The 26,797-nt window shown below is 29.3% G+C and overlaps 2 protein-coding genes across 4 annotated transcripts in view; one reads left to right on the forward strand and one right to left on the reverse strand.

Annotated features, from left to right (window-relative positions):
* The window catches only part of LOC122848042 (hydroxymethylglutaryl-CoA lyase, mitochondrial), a 61,164-nt gene that overhangs the window by 25,752 nt on the left and 8,615 nt on the right, over nt 1-26,797 (reverse strand). The window contains exon 1 of one of the 2 annotated variants that reach the window (XR_006373435.1): nt 19,363-20,240. The exons of the other annotated variant lie outside the window; for it this stretch is intronic. The gene's annotated coding sequence lies outside the window, so the exon portion shown is untranslated. Of the gene's footprint in view, nt 1-19,362; nt 20,241-26,797 lie in introns of those variants that run through there. 2 annotated transcript variants of the gene reach the window in all.
* LOC122848041 (armadillo-like helical domain-containing protein 3) lies at nt 1,207-19,686 on the forward strand. Of its 2 annotated transcripts, none has more exons than XM_044145812.1 (6): nt 1,207-1,377; nt 1,549-1,736; nt 1,965-2,384; nt 2,477-3,433; nt 18,598-18,724; nt 18,797-19,686. In XM_044145812.1, the coding sequence occupies exons 1-6, from the start codon at nt 1,209-1,211 to the stop codon at nt 19,162-19,164; spliced, it is 2,229 nt and encodes a 742-aa protein (XP_044001747.1). In that variant the 5' UTR covers nt 1,207-1,208; the 3' UTR covers nt 19,165-19,686. The 2 variants fall into 2 exon arrangements, with proteins under 2 accessions (XP_044001747.1, XP_044001748.1); XM_044145813.1 differs by having other exon boundaries at nt 1,223-1,277.

Genomic DNA, 26,797 nt, shown 5'->3' on the forward strand with positions numbered 1-26,797 from the left:
CCTCATCTTTTACTTAGCTACTGCTCGTCCTTGGTATTTATTTATTCATTTAATAAATAAAATACATGTAATATTTTTTTTTATAACAAAATTTCCAGGAATAGCAGTAGCTAAGGAATAATAATGGCCAGAAAAATTATGTTTTAAGCAACATTAATTTCTTAGCTACATCTTCTCCTTAGTAATCCATTTATCTGTGAATAAAACACATGGAATTTATTATTAATAAATAAAACACATGCAATTTAAAAATAATACCAAAATAATAAATAATAAAATTTCCTTGGAAGTTTTTGTTATAAAAAAAAATATTACATATGTATTAATAATAAAGAAAATAATATTTGAGCACCCTTCTTTGGTTTTTCACAAGCTGTTTCACGTATTTTTAGACAACGTCAGCCTACAGATTAAGATTTCAACAAATTCATTCAATGTGCTTTCAAAAATACCAAAAATCGTAGGGTTAAAAACCTAAAACAACCGGAGCAGCATAGATCAACATTTAAAAAAAAAAAAAATATTACAAAAAATTATTAATTTTTCTGTTCTATTAATTATATTATATTTAATCCATGTTATAAAATTTTCATCAAAATATACAATATATTTATTCATGTAAATTTTATTCAAAAAATTTATTTATAAAATTATATATTCATCACAAAACTATATATGTTTCTACATTTATTTCACGTTCAATCATCATGCTTTGAATTTATTTTGTGTCACCGAGCATATATTGATATTGATACAATTAATAGCTAAATCTTTAGTTTTCAAACTGCGAATAAATTGACTGGCAGAAACTACCAGTAAACTACCGGTAGATTACTGGTAAGTCTTTCCGGTATCTTCTACCAGTAATCTACCGGTAGATTACTGGTAGGAGATACCAGTAGGTCCTACCAGTAATCTACCGGTAGATTACTGGTAAGATCTACCAGTAGGTCCTACCAGTAATCTACCAGTAAGAACTACCAGTAATCTACTGGTAGGTTACTTGTAGGAATTACCGGTAGTTCCTACCAGTTATCTACCAGTAGATTACTGGTAGGTCTTACTGGTAGATTTCCAATGAAAATTACCGGTATCTACCAGTAGATTACTGGTATGTGGTTATCTGGGATCCTCTGAATACGGGTGCTGTTGTATAAAACCGATGATGTAAGATACAGTATCTTACATGCCCAATACGGCCTTCATTCATGTTCTGTTTCCACTTTCCACTGTTTGATCGTTTGTTCAATAATTTCAGAGGAATAGGATTCTTGAAGGTTTTGGAAATAATTGATAGTTATCAAAAAACAAAATTATTAAACATTTTTAAAATACTTAATAATTTAAAAAAAAATGCGAGAAATTTCTGTTTCCAAAGTTGTGTAATTTTTTCAAAAATTTTCACTTTATATCACTTTATATTGTCCTTAGCTATGTACATCAATCTATGATTTATTCATGATCATTGCCGAGCATTTTCCGAAGTGCATTGTGAAAAGTGTCCTTATGTTGTTTTAAATATTCTGTTTTCAAATTTTCTTCGTTTAGATGAAAATTTGGTATCAAGAATCATCATTACTTGTTTGACAATGGCAATGAGGAAAAGATCTGGCTCTGGCTCTAAACGTCAGCACAAGGGTAAATTAGTACCAATTTATGAAAGTTTCTTCAAAGGCGAGGACTTGACATTAGCACATCCAAATTTTTGGAATGAATTGTTTCTCATGAAGCCCTTGGTAATTGAATTAAAATTTTTGTAGCAAATTAAATTCAGTGTTCTTTATTTTATTATTATTATTGTTATTTCTCTGAACATGACAAATATTTTTTCTTTCCGCAAAGACTATTTAATCATAATACTTCGGCTTTGTTTTGTGTGAAATATTAATCATAATTAATTTTAAAATGAAAACTAAGTCATGCTTGTTCAAATTTTTCCAATAATATCGTTTACCAATTTTCAGGTACCTCACATCGAAAGTGAAATATTGCGTATGACAAATGACCAATTAATCATCAGCAAAAATAATATAAATTCATTAGTGGCTCATTGCGTTGATACTCTCGTTGATGAGCATCCATTTCGTGTCGTTTATGCATTGCAAACATTATCATCCGTTATACAATCAATGTATAAAAAAATAAAACAAGATGATATTGAATTCAATTTGGTTGATGTACTTTTTGGTTATGATACAGCTGAAAAACGTATGAGACATTTAATGAGACATTGCAATAATTTTTTAACCGGTGAATATCCAGATAATCTTAAATCTCTCTGTTTAAAGTTGATACTTATTATAGTCAGTGGTACAGATAATATAAGTCAAAATAATTTACTCGAATATGTTATGATTGATGGAGTTTTCGAATCATTGATTCAAGTGAGTGCTATACTTAAAAATTTAATTTTTGAACAGATATCTAAATTGTGTTGATAGACAGGTTTTAAATGTTTAAATAAATAAATTTTTAGTTTCTCAGAGGTACTATAGCCAGAAATCGGCACGGTCATGATGCAGTATTATTATTGACACTTTTAATCAATTACAGAAAATATGAAAGTGCTAATCCATATATTGTCAAAATATCAATTCTTGATGATGAACTTGCACTGAACGGTTATGGACAAGTTATATCGAGCTCATTGGGCGATTTTTGTCGTAATTTTGTACAACAAAAAACAGATGTACAAGCATCATGGCTATCATCATTCACAAATATAGTTGGTAGTATATTTGTAGGCGATGAAGAAGCTAATAATCAACAAGTACGTGCAAATAATCCATTGCTACTTGCACTCTACGAAGCAACTCATTTAAACAGAAATTTCGTAACAACATTAGCATTTACACAGAGTGATACAAGTGCACCGCCTTCACCAAATAATACACTTGGATCAAATACAGTACCACCTGGTTCGCAAACAGTTGACAATGTAACACAGCCATTCAATTTACTTGCAACATTTTTACAATATTGTTCCATTGTTATGCAAGTTATCAGAACAGAAGCAATATTAAATAATGTTAAATTATGTTTTCTAATATTAAGCTGTATTGCTGAGGATCAATATGCAAATAGTTTAATGCATGATGCTAATTTAGCCTTTAGAGTACAGTTACATCGTGTACAAATGCATCATAGAAAAATTAATGATAAAATTGCTCCAACGCAACCACTCGCAGCAACATTATTGGATTTATTGGTTGAATTTATAACATCACATATGATGAAAAAATTTCCATTGGAATTGTATCATCAGTGCATTGGTGTATTACAAAGATTACTTTGTTACCAAAGAAGATGTGGTGTAAGACTAGGTTATCATTGGAAAGATCTTTGGACTGCATTATTTAATTTACTTAAATTTTTAACAACACATGAAGCACATTTAATTAAGAAAATGAATATTTTTCCATTGGCAATACAGGTTTGTTATTTTTATTTTTTTACGAAAAGTGAAACCACAGTGTCACTGCATATTATAGTATAAGATTAGCCTACAAAAAAAAAATATCTGCTAAACTAATCGACGTGGATACTTAATATTGAAACTAATTTTAATTTTTAAATGGTAAAATCGTTACCACCCTGGTAAAAATAACATCTTCTGAGGTTTTTGTTTCCGTGAATTTGTCGGTAATTTGGTCTTCAGTCAAATTCTCACAGAATTTCCTCAGCTTAATTATGTCATATTATGGCAAAATATAACGTACCTTGGTATCATCATATATTTAATACTACTATATTGCGCATAGGGTATGATTTCGTTCGGCAGTCCAATTCACAGGGCAATACAATTTAGGGCTTTTTTCCTCCACTGGAGCGCTTGTGGTGCTTTTGTATGTAAAATCTATATAAAAAAAATTTTACAAGCGCCATCACCGGCAAAAAAAAGCTCTAAATTGTAAAAAATTTGCCCTGTGAATTAGACTGCGGATTCATTACGGTGCAGACAATCGGCGACGAACACAAATTCATTGTGTATACGTGTGAACTGCAGTCCAATTCACAGCACCCGTATTCAGCACCCGTATTCACAGGGCATTACAATTTAGGGCTTTTTTCATCCACCGGTGACGCTCGTGGAGCTTTTATATGTAAAATCTATATAAAAAAAAATTTATAAGCGCCATCAGTGGCAAAAAAAAGCTCTAAATTGTATAAAATTTGCCCTGTGAATACGGGTGCAGAGGATGTTCTCATTAGGGCGTTTTTTTTCCGATAGTGGCGCTTGTGAAGCTTTTCCATGTAAAATCTATATAAAAAGTTCACAAGCGCCGCCAAATATCAGAAAACCCTATGAGTATCCTATGAGTGCTGGGCATTACAATTTAGAGCTTTTTTCCTCTACTGGTGGCGCTTGTAGAGCTTTTGTATGTGAAATCTATATAAAAAAAATTTGACAAGCGCCATTACCGGCAAAAAAAAGCCCTAAATTGTAAAAAATTTGCCCTGTGAATTGGACTGCTGAACAGATTATTCGGATATGCGCAAAAAATTTTTGTCGAGGAGTATGACTGCGACAGAGAGATTGTCTGCACCGTAATGAATCCGAACAGCCCACTTATGGGAAAACATAGACGATGCGCAATATAGTAGTATTAAATATATGGGTATCATATGACATAAAAATTAAGCTTTAACTATATTATTTAAATAATTGTATTTTTATTCATTTAATAATGATTTATGTAACGACATAATTCAATCAATGATATATGTCACGTCATGATTTCCCAGAAAATAGTTTGGCCTTATCTGGAGTGCTATTCTTGGTCCCGTATTGCGGGAGTTATTGCGGGTCCCGCAATAACGATTCGCCGACAAGATATGTTTGTCGCGATAGAAAAATATGAAGGTGCTTGTTGTTGCTTTCATGTAAATTCTACCTTATTTTTGCATTTGCATACGACTATGGCAGCTTCCCATGTAAGCAACAACAAGCGCCTTCATATTTTTCTATCGCGACAAACATTTCTTGTCGGCGAATCGTTATTGCGGGAGTTAAGCGGTGTCTCCACGCTATAGAAATCTCATACAAGTTCTTGCACGAAAAAATGGAACATGTTCATTGGCTGTGATAGTCTTGCACGGCTAATTTCCACCAAAATTCTAGTAATTATCTAGTGATGATAGATCTTGCTGCAGGATCTTGCAAGCATTTCTATAGCGTGGAAACACCGCTTTATTGCGGGTCCCGCAATAACGATTCGCCGACAAGAAATGTTTGTCGCGATAGAAAAATATGAAGGCGCTTGTTGTCGCTTTCATGTGAAGCTGCCATAGTCGTATGCAAATGCAAAAATAAGGTAGAATTTACATGAAAGCAACAAGCGCCTACTATCGCGACTTTATTCTTGTCAGCAATCGTATTGCAGGACCCTGTCAACCCGCAACACGGGACCAAGAATAGCACCCCTGGGAAACCTATTTGCTAAATTGACATTAGTCTCCATATTGGAGTACTTTCATATAATCATCGAAGTTGCACATAACTTGCCTGGCGAAAGACTCAATGTCTAGAAAAAGTCCTGATATTCAGAACACGGTATTTTTTTTGTCAAGACATTTAACTTTGGTCTGGATACGTTGTGGACATTGAAAAGTACCGAAAAAGTCTTGAAATTCCGTACCTTTTCCAAGTAACATCCAAAAGTCTTATTTTCTATACTTTTCTAACAGCCCTGAAAAAGTAGTTTTGGCAACCATCATTTTGGTCTTATTTCGAAAAGGTCTTGAAAAAACTACTAGAAACTTATACTAGAAATCGAGCTTTATACATCGCGCGAAAATTTGTATTATGCTTTCCGGTCAATTAACGAGTAACTAATTGAAAACATCGATAAAATTTCATGTGGCAACATAGGCTCAAGGATGGGCATGTATAAAACATAGTTTAAAACATCCTTAGTTTTATCCATTTGTATAAAACATCTTCCTCTAGTGGTAAAACTTGGAACTATCATCAAAAGGAACCAAAATGAATTACAATCCCGCACCCGTATTCAGCACCCGTATTCAGCACCCGTATTCAGAGGATGTTCTCATTAGAGCGTTTTTTTTCCGATGGTGGCGCTTGTGAAGCTTTTCCATGTAAAATCTATATAAAAAGTTCACAAGCGCCGCCATCGGAAAAAACCCTATAACTCCTCGAAATGCAGGTATTCTCATTAGGGCTTTTTTTTTCCGATGGCGGCGCTTGTGAACTTTTTATATAGATTTTACATGGAAAAGCTTCACAAGCGCCACCATCGGAAAAAAAAGCCCTAATGAGAACATCCTCTGAATACGGGTGCCGAAAAAGATCTCAGGAATTGATGTGACATATTTAGCATAAGCAGTAGCTAAGGAAAAAATGTAGCTAAGAGAAGGATGTAGCTAAGGAATTGATGTTGCTTAAAACATAATTTTTCTGGCCACATTATTTCCTTAGCTTCTGCTTTTCCTTGGACATTTCTATTTTTTTAAAACGAATAACATGTATTTTATTTGTTAAATAAATAAATGACTAAGAACAAGCAGTAGCTAAGGAAAAGATGTAGCTAAAAAAAAGTATATGGTTAAAATTTGAGTTACTGAGAGATTACGTGGGTTTTATCGGTTTTATCCTGTTTTGAACGTTTTAAACGTTTTATCCATAGATAATTGTAATCAACTCAAAAACTCACAATATGCCCATCCCTGCGGAGGCTCATCGCTCTGCGCATTTCGCTTTACTTCTTTAAGCGGCGTCTCCACGCTATAGAAATGCTTGCAAGATCTTTCATCACTAGATAATTACTAGAATTTTTTCTTTTTCTTTTGTAATTCTTAGTTAAAATTTCTCTCAGTGTACTTGTAGAGCGATTAATTTCTCTGATCAATTTAATTGTTGCTTCCCTTGCTATTTTCCGTGATTCTTATAAATTTCTTCTTAAAGATTCTATAAACACTAATATTTTCTCGTCAAACTCTTTTTTTAGAGCTTCTAAATCTGATTTAGCCATTTTTTTTTTTATGCTGTCACTTTTTGTTTTTTTATTATTTTTAGTAATTAAATAATTGTTTTTAGTGAACTAAGGAGAAATATGAACACAAAATAATTACAGTTCCGTTTGAAATTATTTTTATTATTTTTTACTCATAAAAAAGAGCGTGTGCAATGGGTCAATCAAAAATAATTTTAGTGATATTTCAAAAAATGATGGATTTTTGGAATATAAATTTTAGAAATATTAATAATTTCATTTTTTTTTTTTTATTTACGAGACTGAGCGCCCGCTTGCGCGGTTGCTTTTATTTAAGGGATTACCTCGGCCAGTCACTAAATATTAGAATGCTTTGAAATTTTTACAGTAGATTCTTGAAATACTGATACATTTTATGTAATTTTTTGGTTATCTTTTGGAAGCTCGTTATTTTTTTATTAATTGATATCAATTTTTATCTTTCACTTAAACCATTAATATCTATAAAGTTCTTTTTCAATAGATAATTTTAATTATTGTAATGTTGATCAACATGTGATGTTAAAGGAAAATCAAAAAATGACGTGTAGATCGCACCCTTCGGGCACTCAACCCTTGATTATTCGTTTTTTAAAAAAAAACTATCATGTGAATGCCAAGCTTTTTTTGTTCCAAATTGAGGGTCCGGATGCAATAACACGTCGAGCGCTCGAAGACAAGAAAATGCTATGTTGCTGTGGGTGGAAAATAAGTAAAAATAAAATTGAAAAATCAAAAAAAAAAAAAATACAGTCATCGATAAAATTAAAAAATACATGTTTTTCTCCAAATAAATATTTTTATATAATTAGTTTACGGGATAAAAAATAAAAACGAAATTTTTTTTTCTGAAAAAAATACTTCTTTTTAATCATATAACTCGAGACAACTTCTTCAAAAAGTAATAAATTGACTTGAAATTTTGACTGTAGCTTCATTATAAGTTACCGCTTGCAACAGTATAGTCAAAAAAATTCATTTATTTATATTGTTTAATTTTTATTATATGATTATTTAATGTCGAGGAAAAATTCAATTTGTCTAACTTTGAATGAAAAAAGAGTCGGAGAAATTTAAAAATTGAGTAACTTGTCAGTGGCAATATTGTTGAGCAGTATATCAAGAAGTTTTTTACAAATTTTCAGATATTTTTATTAATTATTTACTGAGTTATTAATTTAACTACAATTTGCGAGCTGCCGTTAGGGCTATGAATGCGTGATCGTCAGCCCCCTCTTGCGAACGCGTATGTTCGTGTCTTTGTATATTCATATAAATACAAACAGTATACGCGTATGTGAAATCTATATAAAAAAATTATATATCATTATTTATTTATTTTATTTATTTATTTATTTAGTTAATACATACATGGCTTTGTCTATTATATAAAAAATATATCAACGTCAAACAAATTTAGGTTATGTTTGGTAATGTTGTCAGTTTTACTCGTTGTTATTAGTGTCCGGATACTGGTCCCAGATAAAATTAAAGGACCCCAGTAGTCGAAATTTATTATTTATATTTATAAAAGCTTTATCTAAAATTTTTTATTATCTGTAACGAGATAGAATGTTCTCGTGCATATTTCAATGCACCGGCGCATTTTCTGACGCTCTCACCACATTTACCTATCGTGTGATGTCGGCAATGTGGTGGTGTCTCATAAATTAGTGTGTAGAATAAAATAAAATATAAAAATCACTTCAAGTCCGGCCACCATCGAGTGCGTCCGCAAAATAAAAACTTGTAAAATCTTTTTTGGTGACGTGGCTTTGCCACAACACAAATCTTGAAAAATATATTGTTTAATAATGCATAATTCATCATATAATTTAAATATTAAAATAAATAGTTTGTATAATATTAAATTAAAATTGGTGTTCTATTTTATTTAAAGTATTTAAATAAAACAAAAAATTAAAGTAATTTGGTGGCAAAAGTTTGAATATTAAATAAAATTCAAAGAGTATAAAAACCGCCTATTACATATCTAATTGGAAAATTTGAACATTTTTACAGAAATTAATATCAAACACTAAAATTAATTATACTAGAAAGACGCATAAATTGATTATATGATTAGTAGCAATCACTTTACTAAAAATTATTCATCCATTTTGTTTGCTTTTTCCATATTTTCTTTAGTAAATTTAGTATCTTTACTTGGTTTATTAAATTTTCTTTATTCAAATTTTATTTTACTTTGGTATATTTTCATTTTTCTCATCGTCTTTGAATTTTATATTAGCCTCTACTGGTATCATTATTTCTTTATTATTTATTGACGGGTATTGTTCATTAACTTTTTTCACTAATCTTCCAGTGATCGTATATATTTTGTTCAACTTGAATGTTTAATAATTTATCATATGTTGATAATTTTCCTTTTTGTTTTATACATTTTATTGATAACGGTAGCTCAATCAATCCATGATATTTATTCGCAGCTTCTCCGAAAAAAATACATCTTATTTTGTCACTTTTATTACATATTTCCATCGTAAATTTTTTACCAGTTTCTCGTTCGTTTTTCCATTCCTTTATTTCACTTTTATGTATAATTCGTGCCCGGATTGTATAACTGTATTGAATTTTTAATTTAATTTCTTATGTAAATTATATTCATTTCTAATTTTTGACTTACCATATTGTGTTTAATTTTAAATTTTTTATTTTTGTAATTTTCTTTTTCATCAATGTATTTTTTGTTGTGTTTTTATCACTCAGTTTTATTTTTTTTTTCTTCATTTTTGGATTGTTCCCTTCTTGTCTTCTTTTACCCATTTCGATTTTATTGGCTTAAGATTACGAAACCCTGGTGAAAATAATATGACAGATTATGGCATAATATGCCATAAAATGACAGATTATGGCATAATATGCCATAAAATGACAGGAAAATTATGGCATATTATGCCATATTATGGCATAATATGACATAATCTGACATCTCCTGTCATTATTACTTTTCAGAATTTGTCGGAAAATGCCGGAATTTCTAAGGTTATTTGGACTTCCGACAAATTCTGACAAGATTTTTTTGGGGGGATTATGCCATATTATGTCATATTATGACATTACCAAATAATCCGCCATTTTTTAACGTCAATTTATAACATTTTATGTCATAATATGACATAATTTACTAACTTTTTATGGTATTCTATGGCATATTATGTCATAATCTGCCAATTTTTTATGGCATATTATGCCATAATATGACATAATCCGCCAACTTTTTATAGCAATTTATGGCACATTATGTCATAATATGGCATAATCCGCCGCAACTTTTTATGGCATTTTATGGCATCTGGCGAATTTCTGATATTCATTAAACATAACTATTTACGTATTATTCATTTTTACTTCTTTCAAACGATTACGGGAAATATTGATTATTTAAATTTTTGTATTATTATATCGTCATATTTTTTGGATATCAATATGATGGATCCATATCGTATATATAAGAACTAGTTGTGAGATGACCACATGCGAGAAACTTTAAAAAGCAATGTACAAGAAGAAATGTAAAAAAAATGGTATCTCTCAAAAAATTTCTTGCGTAATAATTTGATAACAAAGTCACATACTTAAAACAACGACGTGGCCGAGAAGAAAACATTATTTACTAAAAAAGTTATTATTAAAATGATTTCGCCATTACAAAATTTTTAGATGTCAGAATATGCCATTTTCTAGCAAATGAAGTTCGTCAGAATATGCCATATTCTGACATATTCTGACATATTCTTACATGATTTTTGGATGCCAGAATATGTCATTTTCTGGCAAATGAGTTTTGTCGGAGATGTCAGAATATGCCATATTCTGACATATTCTGACATGATTTTTGTATGCCAGAATATGCCATTTTCTGGCAAATGAATTTTTGTCGAAATATGGCATATTTTGTCATATTATGCCATATTATGACATAATTCGTCAAATTATTTTCACCACGAAAATTCCCTTGTATCTGTTTTCAAATTGATTAAAAATGATAGATGTTTTTTTTTTTTTCTATTGATGATGTGAAGTTGTTGCATTGTTTTTGTTTTTATTTTTATGTCATCAATTTTTGGTTATTATATGATGTTTTTAATTTGACTGAAATGGATTCTGATTATTCTCCACATTATTATATCTTAGGTCACATATATTATATTATTTTTTTCTGTTTTTTTTTAAATTTGTCCTCTCATTTTGATTTTTGTTTGTGATTTATTTGATAATTTTTCTTAGATTTCCATTCACATATTAGGAGGTGGTAACATAATTGAAATCATATTTTTTTTCATAGTTCAGTGGTTTTCTTTCATATTTTTCCATATTGATCATATTTTTTCTTATATTCAGTGATTTTTCCATGATATTTTGCTATATTTTTCTATATTTTGCTTTATGTTTACTGATGTTATCCCGATCCGATATTTTCCCATTTCATCGTGTTTAGATTAATAAAGGGACTTTTCGAGGGATCTACTATTGTTGAGGGGGAGAACTTAATATGTTCCTATATTTGTCGTAATTGTCTTTATATTCACTGATTTTCCTTTGATATTTTCCTATTTTTTTCTACATTTTCTTTTATATTTACTGATATTTTCCCATATGTATCGTATTTTTCTTCATATTCAGTGAAATTTCTTCCATATTTACTGATATAATCCATATTGATCGTATTTTTCTTTACATTCAGTAAGTTTTTCTATTGATATTTTCCTGATATTTTTCCATAATTATCGGATTTTTCTTTATATTCAGCGATTTTTTCTTTATATTTACTGATATTTTCCCATATTTATCGTTTTTTTCTACATTTTCCTTTATATTTACTGATATTTTCCATATTTATCGTATTTTTCTTCACATTCAGTAAGTTTTTCTTGATATTTACTGATATTTCCTTGATATTTTTCCATAATTATCGGATTTTTCTTTATATTTAGCAATTTTTTCTTGATATTAACCGATATTTTCCAATATTTATCGTTTTTTTTTCTATATTCAGTAATTTTTCCTTCATATTCACTGATATTTTCCCATATTTATCTTTTTTTTTTTTATATTCAGTGATTTTTCTATATTTTCCTTTATATTTAATGATATTTTTCATATTTATCGTATTTAGATTAAGGGACTTAGGAAATTTTCGGAGGAGGGGGGGGGGGGGAGGTCCAGATGAAAAGCGAAAACTATAGGAAATTGAAATTCCCTAAAAATTGTTTTTTATTATTTGATGGTTTGTAAATCGGTTAACTAATTTACTATAGCAATGTTAAGGAGGTTATGCAGAAATTACTCTTTTTTTTTAAATATAATGAGAATGTTCTGAAATTTTGTACACAAGTAGATCTTTTCATTCTGAATACAACGGTCTAATTATTTTCTTATGTTGATCGGTTAAATTTTTTGTAATTAATTATTGAAAATAATATTTAACACTGGCTCTTATGGAGATTTCAACCGTTTTTTCGGATAGAAAAAATGATGAAAAAGTCTTGAAAAAAATCACACACTAGAAACCGAGTTTTATTAATTGCGCGAATAATTTTCATATGTTGATCGGTCAATTAATGAGAAATTAATTACAAATTCTACAAAAATTAGATGTAGCAACGTATGGCATGTTCAAACACACACACATACCCGCAATCCCATATATTGTATACGGGGCGCAGGCGCTTTTTACTTTATTTTTTTACAGTGTAGCCCGATTTCAGTTTTGTCTGTGACGTCAGAAGCGCCCTGCAACACCCGCAATGAATTTGTGCATGACCTCCTTAATGATGAAACAGAATGAACGATAAGATTGTATGTACCTAACATAACTTAAATTACCTAACCACTAGCGGGACGCGAACTCGGAACTTTTAGATTACAACTACGAGCCTTAACACGCGCGGCCATGCCGTCTATCGATGATCTGAAATATAATAAAGTAAAAATAAAATATAACAATTTGTTAAGGTTGCTTCCCAGTCGCATCACCGAACCAATATTTATGCCACGAAGGGCCCGTATATTAATAACGCTATTTTTTATTCCCGTGTCCTGAAATTTTTGTGGCGCCACTGATTAAAAAAGCAAGTTCTTTAGTAGTATGTGTGTGCGCGGCAACACACTAGCAAACAAAGTTTACGTCGTACGCCAAAACCATGGAGGTGTGCTAGTGTGCCGCAACTAGCAAAGTTTATTATATTTTAAAGTTATTTATTTTTTAAAATCCACGTCAGAAAAAATTCAAAATTTTTTATCGTATGTATCTTTGTAATCACTAAAATTTTGTAGTAAATGAAAGGTTTTTAATAGTATACAACATATGTAAACAAATGTGAGGTTCTATCCCACTCATGTAAAAAGTTATCAACTTTGAGACTAATTATCTCAAAAGATCCACGTAAGAAAAAATTGAAAAAAATTTACCAGATAGATAATTATTTCATTTACAAAATAAGCCAAAAAAAAAAAAAATTCAATAGAAATTCAATCTCTGGGAAGCAACCTTAAATTGTCCGTTGTCATTTTGTTTTAGAATTAAAATTAAAATTAAATCCAAAAAATATTTATCCTGATAGTATTCTTGTCAGAATCTCATCAGGATTCCTTTTTCAGGATATGCTCAGGTTTCCTGGTCTTTTTCTGAACAGGAAAACTGAGTGAAAAAAGTCAATTTATTTGATATATTTATCCTGATAGTAGTCTGATCAGAATCTTATCAGGGTTCCCTATTCAGAATACGTTAAGGTTTCCTGTCCCTTTTCTGAACAGGAAAATTGAGTAAAAAAAGTCAATTTATTTGATATATTTATCCTGACAGTATTCTAGTCAGATCCTGATCAGGAAACCTTATTCAGGATATGCTCAGGTTTCCTGTTCCTTTTCTGAACAGGAAAACTGAATGGAAAAAATCAGATTTTTTTTATTCATTCACCCTGATACTATTCTAGTCAGAATCTGATCAGGGTTCTTATCAGAACGTTTTTGCCCTTTCTGAAGAGGATTGAATAAGGTCACCTGTCCTAAGGAAATCTTCAGGTATCCTGACCAGGTTCGAGCCAGAAATGAGTCAGGTTTCCTGATTAAGGAATCCTGATCCGTTTCCTATCAGGTTCTCAGTTCAAATAGGGAATCCTGAAAATTTTTCCACTCGGGATATGACATCGACATTCAAGTTAAATGAAAACGACCGCGCAAGCGAGCGCTCAGTCTCGTTCTTTTAAAATTTACAAACTATCGTAAGATATAACCACCTAATTTTTTTTATTTATAGTTTTATTTCACATATTTTGTTTATTAAAAAGGGAAAAAATGAGTTACTTTTGTATATAAAAATTAACAATTTTTGTTTTGATATTATTTAGTTTATAAATAATAAAATAAAAAATTTATTTAATTTATAGATGAAGAATAATTTCTTTAATTCATAAATGAATTATAGTCTGGTCAAAATCTGTCCAACTTGGGGAAGTTTTAAGTTTTTTAAAACAAAAAATATAGAGGTATGTAATCGGGGCTCGCGAATCGAATGGTGGAGTTTAAAATTTGATAGGAACAGGGGGAAGGTTTGAAAAAAAATAATTAAATATAAAATAGTCAATTACGCGTTTCCCGTTAGACTTAGAGTAAAATGTTTCAAGTAAAAGTTGTAGATAATAAGATTTTAAGGGGGGTAGTTCCTATAAGTTTTTTTGTTTTAACCGACCGTTTACGCGTAATTAATTTTTAAAGTTTGTGATTTTCTATTAAATCGTTACCCCTCACGTGTCCCCACTCAAAACTCCCATACGCGAGAGCGATTGATATATAAAAAAAAGAGATAGTGTTATTTAGACCCGACGCTACCCGACTGTACCCGACTCGACGCACATACACACACGCAACTATTGTATTTACGCGCACTGTGATAGTATTAGTGATATACACTTTTAAATTCGATTTCAGGCAATTTTCTTATTTCTCGCGTTGTCGGCCCGGAATAACAACAAACAGGAATTGTTAATAAAAAAAAAAAACTTAACAAATGGCTCCAATATTCAAAAATGCATCAATTTTGAAAATTTTTTTTTCATCGTGTTAATGGTTACATGCACTATCGTATGCTAATAAAAATACTATCATTTCTATTTTCTCATGACACGTAATTATTTTTAAGATGAAAGGGGTGGTTTTTTTCGCGAAAATGCCCTAACCCGAAATTAATCTACTACAATCAAAGATAATTTTCCCGTTTTTTTTTTATTTCTCCGTTGATTATTTGAAAAGTTATTCGCGATTTCTCCGGCAAAAATATTTTTTTTCTATTCTTTTCGCGACGCGTAATTATTTTTAGGGGAAAAGGGGTGGTTATTTCGCGAAAGTGCCCTAAGACGAAATTTATCTACTATTATCGAAGAAAATTTTCCCGTTCTTTTTTTATTTTTCCGTTGATTATTTGAAAAATTATTCGCGATTTTTCCGGCAAAAATATTTTTTTTTCTATATTCTTTTCGCGACGCGTAATTATTTTTGAGATAAAAGGGGTGGTTATTTCGCGAAAATGACCTGAGACGAAATTAATCTACTATAATCAAAGAAAATTTTCCCGTTCTTATTTTATTTTTCCGTTGATTATTTAAAAAGTTATTCGCGATTTCTCCAGCAAAAATATTTTTTTTTTTATTCTTTTCGTGACGCGTAATTATTTTTAGGGGAAAAGGGGTGGTTATTTCGCGAAAATGCTATATGTCGAAATTAATGTACATAAATCAAAGAAAATTTTCGTGTACTTATTTTATTTTTCGGTCAATTATTTAAAGAGTTATTTGATATTTCTCCGGCAAAAATATTTTTTTTTCTATCCTTTTCGCGACGTGTTATTATTTTTAGGAGAAAAGGGGTGGTTATTTCGCGAATAAAAAAATTATACGATATAGTAGAAAATGTGTAGATTATTATCAAATGAATAAATTTTGGAGTCTTTCCTTATTAACAATAGAATAATAGATATTTACATAAACAAATAAAAGAAAAAAATTCGATTATCTAAAGAATTTTATTTGTTTATGCAAATAAAAATTATTTATTAGGCAAGACACAAAAATTTATTTACTTTATAATAATCTACATATTGTTTACTATATATTACTATTTTTTTTATTGTAAATATCCCGCGATTAAATTGTTTAAATAATTCAACAACTAGAAAAAAGTGTATAAATTTGATAATTTTAAGTTGTTAAATTGTTTAAACAATTTAATCGTGGGATATTAACAATAAAAAAAATAGTAATATATAGTAAACAATATGTAGATTATTATAAAGTAAATAAATTTTTGTGTATTGCCTAATCAATAATTAATATTTGCATAAACAAATAAAATTCTTTCAATGAACGAGTTTTTTTCTTTTTTATGTTTATGTAAATATCTATTGTTAATATGGTGAGACATAAAAATTAATTTATTTTATAATAATCTACATATTGTCTACTATATATTACAATTTTTTTTTCGCGAAATAACCACCCCTTTTATCTCAAAAATAATTACGCGTCGCGAAAAGAATATAGAAAAAAAAATATTTTTGCCGGAAAAATCGCGAATAATTTTTCAAATAATCAACGGAAAAATAAAAAAAGAACGGGAAAATTTTCTTCGATAATAGTAGATTAATTTCGTCTTAGGGCATTTTCGCGAAAAAACCACCCCTTTCATCTTAAAATCAATTACGCGTCGCGAAAAGAATAGAAAAAAAATATTTTTGCCGAAGAAATCGCGAATAACTTTTTAAATAATCAACGGAAAAATAAAATAAAAACGGGAAAATTTTCTTTAAATGGAGTAGATTAATTTTGCTTCAGGGCACTTTCGCGAAAAAACCACCCCTTTTCCCCTAAAAATAATTACGCGTCGCGAAAAGAATAGAAAAAAAATATTTTTGCCGGAGAAATCGCGAATAACTTTTTAAATAATCAACGGAAAAATAAAATAAGAACGGGAAAATTTTCTTTGATTGTAGTAGATTAATTTCGTGTTAGGGCATTTTCGCGAAAAAACCACCCCTTTCATCTTCAAAATAATTACGTGTCATGAGAAAATAGAAATGATAGTATTTTTATTAGCATACGATAGTGCATGTAATCATTAACACGATGAAAAAAAAGTTTTCAAAATTGATGCATTTTTGAATATTGGAGCCATTTGTTAAGTTTTTTTTTTTATTAACAATTCCTGTTTGTTGTTATTCCGGGCCGACAACGCGAGAAATAAGAAAATTGCCTGAAATCGAATTTAAATGTGTATATCACTAATACTATCACAGTGCGCGTAAATACAATATTTGCGTGTGTGTATGTGCGTCGAGTCGGGTACAGTCGGGCAGCGTCGGGTCTAAATAACACTATCTCTTTTTTTTATATATCTATCGCTCTCGCGTACGGGAGTTTTGAGTGGCGACACGTGAGGGGTAACGATTTAATAGAAAATCACAAACTTTAAAAATTAATTACGCGTCAACGGTCGGTTAAAACAAAAAAACTTATAGGAACTACCCCACCTAAAATCTTATTATCTACAACTTTTACTTAAAACATTTCACTCTAAGTCTAACGGGAAACGCGTAATTGACTTTTTTATATTTAATTATTTTTTTTCAACCCATCCCTTGTCCCTATCAAATTTTAAACCCCACCATTCGATTCGCGAGCCCCGATTACATACCCCTATATTTTTTGTTTTAAAAAACTTAAAACTTCCCCAAGTTGGACAGATTTTGACCAGACTATTAATGATGTTATAATTTTTTTCTGTGTTATAGCTCGTTTTTTTCACTCTAATTGAATTTTAATGAATTCCGTGGCGGGGGGGGGGGGCTGCTAGAATTACTACCCTGATACCATGCCATATTATGTAGTAATAGTCCGTGGGCCAAGGCCAAAAGACTTGCACAGAGCCGCATCGGCTTAATACCTAATTTATGGTAGTTCTATACACCCATAACACGTTGCACCTACTCCCTACCGTTCTTATGGTCACCTGTCCACAGGTAAGCCAGGTAAAAATGACGGATTATAAACAACGTTAAAAATAGTAGGTGAGCTAGATTATTTTTTTTAAATGTATTTTAAATATAAGGAAAAAATCCCTACCATTTTAAGAATTGTTAAAGGGGTTTAAAAAATTATTAAAAATTGAATTGAATTGTAGAGTAAAGCGCCACTATCTCATCCCCACCCATATACTGCATTACTCTACAATTCAATTTAATTTTTAATAATTTTTTTAACCCCTTTAACAATTCTTAAAACAGTAGAGATTTTTTCCTTATATTTAAAATACATTTAAAAAAAATAATCTAGCTCGCCTACTATTTTTAACGTTGTTTATAATCCGTCATTACAACAGCAGGTACCATAAGAAAAGTACAACGTGTATGAAGCTACCATATAATAGGTATTAAGCCGATACGGTTCTGTGCAAGTCTTTTGGCCTTGGCCTATCGTCTATAACGAAATTTATTCTTGTGGTTCATGGCATAATCTTTGCACTAGAGCAGTATTGATTTATTTTGGTATGATTGTTTTTTTTGTTTAATAATTTTATTTGTTATTTGCAGGTTGTTAATATCTTGAATTTATTTATAACATATGGTGATACGTTCTTATCACAACCAACGAGTTATGATGAACTTTTTTATGAAATTATTAGAATGCGACTTATTTTTACAAATTTAAATGCCATGGGTAAGTAATTAATTATTTTAACAAAGTTAAATTTCTACAATCGTTAATTATACGAACTTATTTTTTTTCTAGCATTAAGATATTCAACAGCAGAATCCTACGAACATAAAGAACATGCCTCGAAATTAATGAATAGTCTTGTAAATATGCGAGATATTGTTAATCATTTTCCTCCAAAAATAGCAGCTTGGTTGGCTAGTGAAAGTTTGTCAACACCGACTGAACAGCAAATTATGGATATAATTATAAAAAATTATGATACGTTAGGATTAAAATTACAAGATAATCTCGATCAATATGAACGATACACTGAAAAACCACGTCATACATTATTTTTTGAAGAAATGGTTACCGGGGTTATTATTGATACTCGTAATTCTATTGATCTCACCGCACTTGATACACAAGCAATACTTCAAGAGCTACCAAATATTTCGTAATTTATTCATTTCCAAAGGTTTATCATTGAAAATAACAATTTAAAAGTAACTTGGCACTAAAAAAAAAATAACTGCTAATCAAGTGATAAGAAAAGTCCAATATTAAAATGAATAAATAAAACAAAATAATTGATAATTGATAACAATAAATAATAATAATAATCGAAGATTTATATATTTAAGGTTGATTCCAAATACCTGAATTTTTTGTAGACTTGCGTTTTTTTGGCTTATTTTCTAAATGGAATAATTATCTATGTTGTCAATTTTTCAGAATTTTTTATTCTTAGCCTTTTTTGCTATATTTTCTATCAAAGTTGACGACTTTAAGGCCTTATGTGAGTCCCAAGGTAGGACAATTCTTTGGGTTCAGACTTCAGAGAGGCAACCTTGTAACCATGGTCCAAGAAGACTATTGAGAAAGGAGGTGAAGATGAATGTTCGTATCTCTTTCGATCTCGTTGAAATATATATAATTACTTAACTAATAAATAATAATAAATAAGGATAAAAAACATGTTTCGACATATGCTGTTATAAGGAGTAATACAATTTATAAGTATACTTTATAAATATACTTTACTAACAGTAACAAAACCTATTATAGTCGTGCATTTAGTCTGCTCAAAATCTGTCCAACTTGTTAAGTTTTTGAAAAAAAAAAATATAGGGGTATGTAATCGGGGTTCGCGAATCGAATGGTGGGGTTTAAAATTTGATAGGGACAAAGGAAAGGGTTAAAAAAAAATAATTAAATATAAAAAAGTCAATTACGCGTTTCCCGTTAGACTTAGAGTAAAATGTTGTAAGTAAAAGTTGTAGATAATAAGATTTTAGGGGGGGTAGTTCCTATAAGTTTTTTTGTTTTAACCGACCGTTTACGCGTAATTAATTTTTAAAGTTTGTGATTTTCTATTAAATCGTTACCCCTCACGTGTCCCCACTCAAAACTCCCATACGCGAGAGCGATAGATGTATAAAAAAAAGAGATAGTGTTATTTAGACCCCACGCTATCCGACTGTACCCGACTCGACGCACATACACACACGCAACTATTGTATATTACTATTTTTTTTATTGTAAATATCCCGCGATTAAATTGTTTAAATAATTCAACAACTAGAAAAAAGTGTATAAATTTGATAATTTTAAGTTGTTAAATTATTCAAACAATTTAATCGCGGGATATTTACAATAAAAAAAATAGTAATATATAGTAAACAATATGTAGATTATTATAAAGTAAATAAATTTTTGTGTATTGCCTAATCAATAATTAATATTTGCATGAACAAATAAAATTCTTTAAATGAACGAGTTTTTTTCTTTTTTATGTTTATGTAAATATCTATTGTTAATATGGTGAGACATAAAAATTAATTTATTTCAATAATAATCTACATATTGTCTACTATATATTACTATTTTTTTTTCGCGAAATAACCACCCCTTTTATCTCAAAAATAATTACGCGTCGCGAAAAGAATAGAAAAAAAATATTTTTGCCGGAGAAATCGCGAATAACTTTTTAAATAATCAACGGAAAAATAAAATAAGAACGGGAAAATTTTCTTTGATTATAGTAGATTAATTTCGTCTTAGGGCACTTTCGCTAAAAAACCACCCCTTTTATCTTAAAAATAATTACGCGTCGCGAAAAGAATAGAAAAAAAATATTTTTGCCGGAGAAATGGCGAATAACTTTTTAAATAATCAACGGAAAAATAAAATAAGAACGGGAAAATTTTCTTTGATTGTACACTGAAAAAAATTTTTTCTATTTTTAAGACAAAAAGTTCTTAATAATAGAAGTTTTCTTCTTGCAAAAAAATGGATTTGGATTAAGAAAAAGTTGATTTGGATTGAGACAAAGACTTCTTAATCCAAATCATAAAAAACTTCTTGAATCATGAAAAAAACGTCTTGGTTCAAAACAAATTGTTCATGTTTTTAGAAGTATACTTCTTGGATTATGAACAAATGCGTCTTGGACCGAGACAAACTGTTCATGTTTTTAGAAGTATACTTCTTGGATTATAGATAAATGTGTCTTGGATCGAGACGAACTGTTCATGTTTTTAGAAGTATGCTTCTTGGATTATGGATAAATGTGTCTTGGACCGAGACAAACTGTTTATGTTTTTAGAAGTATACTTCTTGGATTACGGATAAATGTGTCTTGGATCGAGACGAACTGTTCACGTTTTTAGAAGTATGCTTCTTGGATTATGGATAAATGTGTCTTGGACCGAGACAAACTGTTCATGTTTTTAGAAGTATACTTCTTGGATTATGGATAAATGTGTCTTGGACCGAGACAAACTGTTCATGTTTTTAGAAGTATTCTTCTTGAATTATGAATCGATATGTCTCGGTTCAAGGCAATATTGTTTTTATTTATGAACATTTATTCTCAATAGGATTGAAAATAAAAAAAATAAAAAAAATTTTTCAATTACAAACTTGTAATTTGTAATTTTTTTCCTGCAATTTTATTTTATAATTTTTTTCTAATTTTTTTTTTTTTTACCTAACGCGGGACCCGAACCTATGACCGTAAAACCTATCTAATCTAAACCTGTGCCTTAGCTCGCTTAACCACGGGCGCGATATGGAAACGGAAAGTTATTTGTATTACTTTAGTGACAAGATATTTTTTTTAAAATTTATTATACAAATGAACTGAAACTACACGTATATATATATTTTTTTATAATCAATTATTAAATTACTATAATATCATTCTTTTGTTATATCGAAACATTTTATGTTTTCCAAATAATTGTTAAACATATAAATAACATTTTATCATTATTATTATTTAAGAATATAAACAACAATAATATAATAGTTAGAATTATTGAAAAATTTAAGATTTACTGACTGTAAAGAAAAACTTAATTATAATCGAAAATTGAAAAAAAATGTATTATTTTTTTTTTAAGTTTTATATCAGTACATTCTAAAAATAAATTAAATCAAATAAATGTTAAATTTAATTTATTAAAATACAAAATGTGGCAATATTGAATCGACTCAAAATACTAGCATTTAAATTGTTTATATTCGTAAATAATAATACTGATAAAATGTTATCTAAATGTTTAATAAAATTTAGAAAACATAAAATAATACAATAGTACACTAAAGTAATACAAATTGATACGTGGTAGTTTTAGTTCATTTGTTCATGTAATATTTAAAAAAAAAAATATCTTGTAACAAAGTAATACAAATTCCCGTTTCCATATCGCGCCCGTGGTAGGCTAAGGACAGGAAGATTAGATAGGTTTTACGGTCATAGGTTCGGGTCCCGCGTTAAAAAAAAAAATTGTAGGAAAAAATTATAAAAGCAGGAAAAAATTACAAATTACAAGTTTGTAATTGAATTTTTATTATTTTCAATCCTATTGATAAATGTTCATAAATAAAAACAATATTGCTTAAAGACATATTCCAGAAGATAACAAAAACATGAACAATATGTGAACCGAGACACTTTTGTTCATAATAAAAACTTCTAAAAACATGAACAGTTTGTCTCGGTCCAAGACATTATCCATAATCCAAGAAGTATACTTCTAAAAACATGTTTGGTGTCTCGGTCCAAAACATTTATCCATAATCCACTTCTAAAAACATGAACAATTTGCCTTGGACCGAGACACTTTTGTTCATAATCCAAGAAGTATACTTCTAAAAACATGAACAATTCGTTTTGATCCAAGACGTTTTTTTCATGATTCAAGAAGTTTTTTATGATTTGGATTAAGAAGTCTTTGTCTCAATCCAAATCAACTTTTTCTTAATTCAAATCCATTTTTTTGCAAGAAGAAAACTTCTATCTGACAGAAGTTTTTTTTTTCAGTGTAGTAGATTAATTTCGTCTTAGGGCATTTTCGCGAAAAAACCACCTTTTTTATCTCAAAAATAATTACGTGTCATGAGAAAATAGAAATGATAGTATTTTTATTAGCATACGATAGTGCATGTAATCATTAACACGATGAAAAAAAAATTTTCAAAATTGATGCATTTTTGAATATTGGAGCCATTTGTTAAGTTTTTTTTTTTATTAACAATTCCTGTTTGTTGTTATTTCGGGCCAACAACGCGAGAAATAAGAAAATTGCCTGAAATCGAATTTAAAAGTGTATATCACTAATACTATCACAGTGCGCGTAAATACAATAGTTGCGTGTGTGTATGTGCGTCGAGTCGGGTACAGTCGGATAGCGTCGGGTCTAAATAACACTATCTCTTTTTTTTATATATCTATCGCTCTCGCGTATGGGAGTTTTGAGTGGGGACGCGTGAGGGGTAACGATTTAATAGAAAATCACAAACTTTAAAAATTAATTACGCGTAAACGGTCGGTTAAAACAAAAAAACTTATAGGAACTACCCCCCCTAAAATCTTATTATCTACAACTTTTACTTGAAACATTTTACTCTAAGTCTAACGGGAAACGCGTAATTTTATATTTAATTATTTATATTTAATTATTTTTTCTTAACCCTTTCCCTTGTCCCTATCAAATTTTAAACCCCACCATTCGATTCGCGAGCCCCGATTACATACCCCTATATTTTTTGTTTTAAAAAACTTAAAACTTCCCCAAGTTGGACAGATTTTGAGCAGACTAATTCACGGATTCTTTTCCGCTCTACAATACCAGCAATTCACTAAAAATGCTGGAAACAAGAAAACTAGAAACCCGCTATCAGTAATTCGGTTTATAAAAGAAATAAAAGGTTATTTAAAAGGTCTACTTATTTTTCTGACAAATATCAATAATTAAGCTTTTAAAATAGAGAATAACCAAAGGTCAATTAAAAAAAATATTGCAAAAATAATTTGATAAAATGAGTAAAGATTAGTCAGTAAATAATGGTCAACAACAACAACGATTTATCATCTGTAAATTGTTTGATAAAATATTTACTGCATAATTTACCTATTAAAATATAATTATTTCATTTGTTTTTCAATTATCAGGAACCCTAGCAGAACACTCAACAACAGTTTGATAGCGACTTGTTAATTACATATGTGCGCTTACTTAATAGCAGTATATTAGCAAGTCAATAGCAAAAAGAATTATGGATTACAAAAGCTCTACATTATACTAAACATATAAAATTGATCTACATAAATTGAGGAAAAAATTAACAATGCTTCTATCACATTATTATAGCGTGATTCGATGTCATTCCTCAATAATCATAGCGAAGAATGATGTTAAATTTTTTTAGGTTATGTCCAAGCTGTCATTCGTTGTTACTGAGTTTTGGTAATTTATGGTAAGTTACCGCGAGAATAAAATGACATGAAACATCCACTCAATAGCTAGTTAATAGCAAAAAAAAAAGTCCAAAATACGTTATTTATCATTGTTATTGTTTATTGTTGTTGTTTAATTGTTTATTATATTGTTTTTTTAGAAATTTTTAACGACAATACATAAAATTTAAAAAAAAAAAAAATTTTTTTTTTATATAAATTCGTCCAACATCTAGTCAATAGCAAGTCAACAGAAGATCAATAGCAAATTCTTAGCAACTCAATAGCTAGTCAATAGCTAGTTAATAGCAACAAAAAAAATTCCAAAATACGTTGATTATTATTGTTATTGTTTATTGTTGTTGTTTAATTGTTTATTATATCGTTTTTTTAAATTTTTCAACGATATTACATAAATTAAAAAAAAAAAAAAATTTTAATAATAAACAATTGAACAACAACAATAAACAATAACAATGTTAAATACCGTATATTAGACTTTTTTTTTTTTTTCTATTAACTAGCTATTGACTGGCTATTGAATTGCTAAGAATTTGCTATTGACTTGCTGTTGACTTGCTATTAACTAGATGTTGGACGAATCTATACGAAAAAAAATTTTTTTTTTTTTTAAATTTTATGTATTGTTGTTAAAAAACTTTAAAAAAAACAACATAATAAACAATTTAACAACAACAATAAACAATAACAATGATAATGAACGTATTTTGGAGTTTTTTTTTTGCTATTAACTAGCTATTGACTATCTATTGAGTTGCTAAGAATTTGCCATTGATCTGCTGTTGACTCGCTATTGTAATTTTCTGAAATAAAATCGACTCTATATTTAAAAAAAATTATTATAAAATAAAAAAATCAATTATTTTATAAACCCTTTGTTTAGGAATTAGTTTTCTTTTTTACTCCACATAAAAATTTTTTAACTGTATCAAATGAAGGACTTAGTTTTATTTAACCAAAATTAAAATTTTCTAAGTCCGTAAAAAAAAAAGAACTTTATTTTAGCCGATCAAAAAAATTTTCAAGTTTTTTGTTAAATAGTACTTTGGTCTTGGATTCGAGGACTTTTTTAATGTTCACAACGTATCCAGACAAAAGTTTTAAATTCAAATACTTTTTCCAGACCAAATTTGAATATCTTGAGAAAAAAAATAGCTTGTCCTGAATATCAGGATTTTTTCCAGACCGAAATTAAAGGCTTTAATCAAAATATTACTTTTATGTCACAAGGGCAGTGGGAATAAGCGTGAATTTCCAAAGCGTCGGAGGGGTAGTGCGTTTTTTGGAAATTCATACATTATTATCACTGTCCCTAGTAACATAAAATATAGTTCGTTACATGTGCCCAATCAGAGACAACTCATTTGGAGGGGAAACACCAGTGATGGGTAAATGGTCGATTTTTGAGGTTTCATACACTTACAGTAAGATACTGTAAGATACTGTAAGAAACTGTAAGATACCTCTGACGCCATTTTGAACATTCTTATTGACTGTCGACTCGACAATTAGTTCTTATTGCTCGATATATATTGGTACATGTAATTTATTTGTTATATAAATATATATAATATCAAGGAAAACCAGTTTTAAGGAATTAATGTTGCTTGAAACATAATTTTTTGGCAACATTAATTCCTTAGCTCCATCTTTTCCTTAGCTACTGCTTTTCCTCGGACATTTTCTATTTATATTAAATAAATAATATACATGTCATTTTATTTTTTAAAAATAAAAATGTCCAAAAAATACATATAAATTTATTTTTAAATAATACAAATGTCCAAGAAAAAGCAGTAGCTAAGAAAAGAATGTAGCTAAGGAATTAAGGTTGCCAAAAAATTATGTTTCAAAGAAATAATGTTGCTTAAAATATAAATCTTTGGCAACCTTAATTCCTTAGCTACATCTTTTCCTTAGCTACTGCTTTTCCTTGGACCTTTTTAATGGTTTTCATAAATAAAATACATGTAAATTTATTTTTCAATAATACAAATGTCAAAGGAAAAGCAGTAGCTAAGAAAAGGATGTAGCTGAGGAATTAAGGTTGCCAAAAAATTATGTTTCAAGGAAATAATGTTGCTTAAAATATTTATAATTCTTCGGCAACCTTAATTCCTTAGTTACATTTTTTCCTTAGCTACTGCTTTTCCTTGGACCTTTTTGATTTTTTTCATAAATAAAATACATGTAAATTTATTTTTTAATGATACAAATGTCCGAGGAAAAGTAGTAGCTAAGAAAAAGATGTAGCTAAGAAATGAATGTTGCCAAATAATTATGTTTTAAGGAATTAATGTTGCTTTAATTCTAAATAACTAATTTTT

The sequence above is a fragment of the Aphidius gifuensis genome, linkage group LG2 (genome assembly GCF_014905175.1).
Source record: "Aphidius gifuensis isolate YNYX2018 linkage group LG2, ASM1490517v1, whole genome shotgun sequence".
In the NCBI taxonomy this organism is placed as follows: domain Eukaryota; kingdom Metazoa; phylum Arthropoda; class Insecta; order Hymenoptera; family Braconidae; genus Aphidius; species Aphidius gifuensis.